The sequence below is a fragment of the Solanum lycopersicum genome, chromosome 5 (genome assembly GCF_036512215.1).
Source record: "Solanum lycopersicum chromosome 5, SLM_r2.1".
Lineage (NCBI taxonomy): Eukaryota > Viridiplantae > Streptophyta > Magnoliopsida > Solanales > Solanaceae > Solanum > Solanum lycopersicum.
Genome location: NC_090804.1, coordinates 53,216,985 through 53,224,472, shown reverse-complemented (window position 1 = coordinate 53,224,472; position 7,488 = coordinate 53,216,985). Strand labels below are relative to the sequence as shown.

The 7,488-nt window shown below is 34.1% G+C and overlaps 1 protein-coding gene across 1 annotated transcript; it reads left to right on the top strand.

The window, feature by feature from the left end:
• The first annotated feature begins 702 nt into the window (after positions 1 to 702).
• LOC101255496 (uncharacterized) lies at positions 703 to 1,761 on the top strand. Its single transcript, XM_069298483.1, has 2 exons — positions 703 to 1,329; positions 1,561 to 1,761. Exons 1-2 carry the CDS (start codon positions 703 to 705, stop codon positions 1,759 to 1,761), a joined length of 828 nt encoding a protein of 275 aa, XP_069154584.1.
• Positions 1,762 to 7,488: the final 5,727 nt, after the last annotated feature.

Sequence of the window (7,488 nt, the reverse complement as noted above, 5' to 3'; positions counted from 1 at the left end):
GTATTCTTTCATGCATCTCAGAGATATTTGTGTTCTTGTGTACCTTTAGAATTTACTACATGTTTTCAAACAATTTTTCTTTATATTGCATTTTCCTTCAAATTGCTTTATAAAAATATGGAACGATTTGCAGCATGTTAAATCAGAACACGGAAATATGGATTACAAAACCAAAAATTATGATAAAGTAAAATAGATATAGTAATATATGACGGGAGAGAGTTGCTCGGATGGTAAGCATCTCTTACTTCTAACTTGTATGTTGTGAATTCGAGTCACTAAGGGAAGAAAAACTGAAAGAAAGAAACTAGGGAGGGTAAAAAAAGAAGATATAATAGTAAATGTTGTAAATCCATTGTATATGTGGATGATCCATTAGAGTTATCCAACAATTAATTGGATTAATGTATTAGTGTTTCCAATGTGATAAGATATCAAGGTGATATGAACCTTGATGATAACTATGTAAAATTTCAAGGTGACCTTTGACTATGATATCTCAACACTATAAATAGAGATATCATTCACCATTGTATGATATACTTGAATAAGAAAATTATCTCCTCTATCTTATACTTCTTGTCTTTTTCATCTTATATTCTGAGCTTTCTTTACAACACGTTATCAGCACGAAATTGCTACTTGCAAAGGTACTATATAAATATTTTCATTTAATTCACATATTCTCTCAGAATTTTCATTATGTCGAATTTATCCAAACTTGAGTTTGTGGCATTAGATATTTCTGGAAAGAATTATCTTTCATGGGTACTCGATGCTGAGATTCAATTGGCTGCTAAAGGTCTTGATGCCACTATTACTCAGGGAAATGAAGCATCGAGTCAAGATAAGGCGAAGGCTATGATTTTCCTTCGTCATCATCTTGATGAGGGCCTGAAGATTGAATATCTGACGGTGAAAGATCCACTTGAATTGTGGACTGATTTAAAGGGGAGATATGACCACTTAAAGGCAACAGTGTTGCCAAGAGCTCGTTATGAGTGGATGCATTTACGTTTTCAAGATTGTAAGATCGTAATTGAATACAACTCTGCTGTATTCAGGATAACCTCCCAGTTGAAATTATGTGGGGAGACTATAAAAGATGAGGACATGTTGGAAAAGACACTTACTACTTTTCATGCCTCGAATGTGATATTGCAGCAGCAATATCGTGAAAAGGGTTTTCAGAAATATTCTGAATTAATCTCATGTCTTTTGGTGGCTGAGCAACATAATGCTCTTTTAATGAAAAATCATGAAGCTCGTCCCACTGGAGCTGCTCCATTACGGGAGGCAAATGTGGTGGAAGCACGTGATCAATCTGAAGTAAGAAGAGATGATCATCGGGGATATAATAATGCACGGGGATGTGGCAAAGATAAAAGACGATACACTAATCATCAAGGTGGTGGTCATAATAAAAGGGAGAACAACATGAGTTCTCAAAATAACCCCTCAAAAAGTAATTGTCGTCGTTGTGGTATGAAAGGCCATTAGAAGAATGAATGTCGCACACATGAACATTTTGTAAGGCTCTATCAAAATTCCTTTAAAAAGAAAGGAAATAAAAGTGGTGCTTCCTCTTCCAATGCTCGAGCTGAGTCACATATGACTCTTAAAGATGATGATAAGCCGGGAACATCTCAGAAATACGATAAAGATGTTGAAGCAAATTTGGCTTTAAAGGATGATGTTTTTGATGGCCTTGGTGACATTACTCATATGGAAGTTGATGACTTTTTTGGAGATCGAAACTAATGTTTGATCTTTTAGCTGGGGAATGAAATTCGTTAATATTTTACTTATGTATTTTTAATTATTATGTTATTCATGTTGAAGTATTTAAATTTCCTTTGTTAATTTTGTTTCTTCCTTCTTTTGATGTATTTTATTTTAATGAAAATAAATAGAATTCCCCAGTTGTTAGTTGGATTCAAGATGAGTAATGGAGATGTATGCCTTCTTGATAGTGCTACAACGCATACAATATTAAAAGAAAAGAAATACTTTTCTAATTTGGTTATGAAAATGGCATATGTCAACACAATATCAGGTAGTACAAAATTAATTGAGGGCTCTGGAAAAGCGACCTTATTACTACCTGGAGGGACAATATTAAGCATTAATAATGCATTATATTGTAGTAAGTCTCAAAGAAACTTATTAAGTTTCAAAGTTATTCGCCAAAATGGCTATCATGTTGAGACGGCTAATGAAGGAAAGGTTGAATACCTTTACATTACTACAATTAATGTAGAGAAGAAAATTGTGCATGAAAAATTACCTGTATTTTCTTCTGGGTTGTACTATACAAGTATACGTACAGTTGAATCACATGCCGTAGTAAACAAAAGGTTTACTAATTTTAATGATTTTATCATTTGGCATGACCGGTTGGGCCATCCCATATTTAATATGATGGGCAAAATCATTGAGAATTCACATGGGCACACATTAAAGAGCCCAAATATCCTTCAATCAAAGGAATTCTCTTGTGCTGCTTGTTCTCAAGGAAAGTTGATCATTAAACCATCAAAAGTTAAGGTTGGAATTAAATCCCCTGCGTTTCTGGAACGTATACAGGGTGATATATGTGGACCAATTCAACCTGCATGTGGACCCTTTAAATATTATATGGTCTTGATAGATGCTTCTACAAGATGGTCACATGTGTGTTTATTATCAACTCGCAACATGGCTTTTGCGAGATTGCTGGCTCAAATAATAAGATTGAAAGCACAATTTCTAGACTATACAATAAAGACAATCCGTCTAGATAATGCTGGTGAGTTTACATCTCAAGCATTTAACGATTATTGTATGTCTACTGGTATAATAGTTGAACATCCAGTTGCTCATGTTCACACTCAAAACGGTCTAGCAGAATCATTGATTAAACGTCTGCAATTGATAGCTAGACCATTACTAATGAGAACAAAGTTATCTGTGTCTATGTGGGGGCATGCTATATTGCATGCAGCAGCACTTGTGCGCATAAGGTCGACCAATTATCATGAATTCTCCCCATTACAATTGACTTTTGGTCAAGAACCAAACATTTCCCATCTTAGAGTTTTTGGATGTGCGGTGTATGTCCCAATCGCTCCACCACAACGCACAAAGATGGGGCCCCAAAGAAGGTTGGGGATATATGTTGGGTATGAATCTCCTTCAATCATAAAATATTTGGAGCCTATGACTGGAGATTTATTTAAGGCAAGATTTACTGATTGTCATTTTGATGGATCAGTATACCCAACATTAGGGGGAGAACATGAGTCATTGGGAAAAGAGATAGATTGGAATTCATCATCTCTATCTCATCTGGATCCTCGAACAAACCAATGTGAGCAAGAAGTTCAAAGAATAATTTATTTGCAGAACATTGCAAATCAGCTACCAGATGCATTTACTAATCTTCCAAGGATTACTAAATCGCATATTCCAGCTGTTAATGCTCCAGTTCGAGTTGATATCCCGACGGGACAAATTATTAAGGCAAATGAGTCTAGACCACATTTGAAGTGTGGTAGACCAATTGGTTCCAATGATAAAAATCCTCGAAAGAGAAAAGGAATAAATGATCAAAATGATCATGGGTTGAAAGAAATTTCTCAAGATGAGACCCAAGTCATAACACATGATGATGATGAGGTTCGAACTTCTGAAAATAATGAAATTTCAATGAATTATGTCTCGACGAGAAAGTTGTGGAACCGAAATAATGTTGTGATTGAAAACATATTTGCCTATAATGTTGCTATTGAAATAATGCAACAAGATGAAGATTTTGAGCCAAAATCTGTTCACGAATGTAGACAGAGAAATGATTGGCCAAAATGGAAGGATGCAATTCAAACTGAATTTGCTTCACTAGAAAAACGTGAAGTTTTTGGACCGATTATCCGAACACCTGAAGGTATCAAGCCAGTGGGGTACAAATGGGTTTTTGTACGAAAAGAAATGAGAAAGGTGAAGTCATGAGATATAAGGCCCGACTCGTTGCTCAAGGTTTTTCTCAAAGATCTGGCATTGATTATATGGAGATATATTCTCCAGTGGTAGATGTAATCACCTTCATATATCTCATAAATATGGCAGTTCATGAAAAACTTGAAATGCGTCTAATGGATGTTGTCACAGCCTATCTATATGGCTCTTTGGACCACAACATTTTCATGAAAATTCCTGAAGCATTCAAAGTGCCTGAAGCATACAAAGATTCAAGAGAAACTTGTTCAATAAAACTTCAGAAATCTTTGTATGGATTGAAACAATCAGGAAGGATGTGGTACAATCGTCTGAGTGAATATTTGTTAAAGAAAGGGTATAAAAATGACCCGATTTGTCCCTGCATTTTTATTAAACGGTCGGGGTCTGAATTTGTAATAATAGCTGTGTATGTTGATGATTTGAACATCATTGGCACTCATAAAGAGCTTTTAGAAGCATTTGAGTGTCTGAAAAAAGAATTTGAAATGAAAGATGTCGGCAAGACAAAATTTTGTCTTGGCCTACAGATTGAGAATTTGTCAAATGGAATACTTGTTCATCAATCAACGTACACAGAAAAGATACTAAAGCGTTTTTACATGGATAACTCACATCCATTGAGTACTCCAATGTTGGTAAGATCGCTTGACATCAATTTAGATCCATTTCGACCTCAAGAGAATGATGAAGAGCTTCTTGGTGATGAAACTCCTTATCTTAGTGCGATCGGGGCACTAATGTACCTTGCTAACAATACTCGACCAGATATCTGTTTTGCAGTAAGTCTACTGGCAAGATTCAGTTCCTCCCCAACAAAAAGACATTGGAATGGTGTTGAACACATACTTCGATATCTTCGAGGGACCATGGACATGGGTTTATTCTATTCCAATGAATCCAAATCAGAACTAATTGGTTACGCAGATGCAGGGTATTTATCAGATCCGCATAAAGCTCGATCACAAACAGGCTATTTGTTTACATATGGAGACACGTCAATATCTTGGCGATCAATGAAGCAAACGTTGGTAGCCACTTCTTCAAATCATGCAGAAATAATAGCCATCCATGAAGCAAGTCGAGAGTGCGTCTGGTTGAGATCAATGACCCATCATATTCAGGAAATGTGTGGTTTTTCTTTGAAAAAGAATATACCAACCACAATGTATGAAGATAATGCTGCATGTATAACTCAATTGAAAGGAGGATACATCAAAGGAGACCGGACAAAGCATATCTCACCAAAGTTCTTTTTCACGCATGATCTTCAACAAAATGGTGAGATAGAAGTTCAACAAATTCGTTCAAGTAATAATCTTGTTGATTTATTCACTAAGGCATTGCCAACATCGACGTTTGAGAAGTTGAGATACAAGATTGGAATGCGCCGTCTCCGAGATATCAAGTAAAGTTTTCATCAGGGGAGCGAAATATGCGTTGTACTCTTTTCCTTAACTATGGTTTTGTCCCAAGTTGGGTTTTCCTAGTAAGGTTTTTAACGAGGCAATATTCAAAGCGTATTAAGAGATATGTGTACTCTTTTTTCTTCACTAGGCTTTTTTCCACTGGGTTTTTCCTAGTAAGGTTTTAACGAGGCACATAATCTATGGATATCCAAGGGGGAGTGTTGTAAATCCATTGTATATGTGGATGATCCATTAGAGTTATCCAACAATTAATTGGATTAATGTATTAGTGTTTCCAATGTGATAAGATATCAAGGTGATATGAACCTTGATGATAACTATGTAAAATTTCAAGGTGACCTTTGACTATGATATCTCAACACTATAAATAGAGATATCATTCACCATTGTATGATATACTTGAATAAGAAAATTATCTCCTCTATCTTATACTTCTTGTCTTTTTCATCTTATATTCTGAGCTTTCTTTACAACAGTAAATATATTGTATAAGCAAGTGCAAAACCATAATTTTATGATCCAGATGATAAGTTCACAATTATTAATTAATATGTACGCCTCTATCATTGAACATCAATTGAATGACAATTACATATATCTATATGAATGCATAACAATTTATTGAACAAGATACCTTTAATTATATGTGCATAAACAATAAAAGAAAAATATTAATAGATAGTGATACACGAATAACAAATATTTGTATGTTGTGTAAATAGCCCTCTTTTTGTACCAATACACCTAAAATAAATCAAGTTTATTACTAAAATAGATCTACATTGTTAATAAGAAGTGGTCTTACCTTCTATAACACGGAAACGCCAGGTGTCTATGAGGAAATTGAAATTCAACTTTTGCCAGTGAGAACACAGATTTACTTTGCACATTCATGTATGACACTTTCTGATAACACAAAAATATCATGTCTCTATGAGGAAATTGAGATTCCACTTTTGTCAATGAGAACACAACTGGTCTTTGTCGACTCCACGTACAATGCCTTCCAATAACAGAAAAATGTTAGATCTTTATGAAGAAATTGAGTATCAACTTTTGTCAATTAGAATATAGATGGAGTGAGGTGCCTCCATGACCTATTTACAGGGTCAATTCAGGGGTTAGAAAATGAGGTATCTATCTTAGGTCCCGAATAAATAGAATTACTATAGGTTTTCTTTAGAAAAAATATTTTGTATTGTCTCATTTAATTTATTTGTCTTATTTATATTTTTAGTTTGTTTTAAATAATAAAAGAACAACATTTTTTTTGCTAACTCATTAATTGTAAATTTGCATATTTAATGTTTAAAACCACATAATTAAGTGACATTTTAGTAAACTAGTTCTCGACACGTGCTTTGCACTTGAGTTCCATGATATATATGTATGTTGTGTAAATAGACCTTATTGTACCAATACACCTAAAATATATCAAGTTTATTACTAAAATAGATCTACATTGTTAAGAAGAAGTGGTCTTACCTTCTATAACACGGAAACATCAGGTCTCTATGAGGAAATTGAAATTCATTTTTTCTCACTGTAAACACAGATGTACTTTTTACATTCACGTATGACACTTTATGATTACATGAAAATATAATGTCCCTATAAGGAAATTTAGATTAAATTTTCATCAATGAGAGCACAAGTGGTCTTTTGGGAACGCCATGTACAACGCTTTTCGATAACACGAAAACGTCAGATCTTTATGAAAAAATTGAGTATCAACTTTTGTCAATTGGAACATAGATGGGTTGCGGCTCCTCTATGACCTATTTACAGGGCCAACTTTAGGGTTAGAAAATGAGGTATCTATCTTAGGTCCCGAAATTAGATGTTTCGCGTTTAAAGTAATAAATAGAATTACTATAGGTTTTCTTTAGAAAAATTATTTTGTATTGTCTCATTTAAATTTGTTTGTAGTATTTAATTTTTTAATTTTTTTAAAAAAGAATAAAAGAACATTTTTGGACCAACTTTTTAATTTTAACTTTGCATATAGAATGTTAAAACCACATAATTAAGTCATATTTTAGTATGTGCTTTCCACGTAAGTTTC

Bases quoted from the DNA above. Each gene is read 5' to 3' on its own strand.
- LOC101255496 (XM_069298483.1), top strand. From the start codon at position 703: ATGTCGAATTTATCCAAACTTGAGTTTGTGGCATTAGATATTTCTGGA. The intron at 1,330-1,560 runs GTAAGAAGAGAT...TCCTTTAAAAAG, and splicing joins AAGCACGTGATCAATCTGAA to AAAGGAAATAAAAGTGGTGC.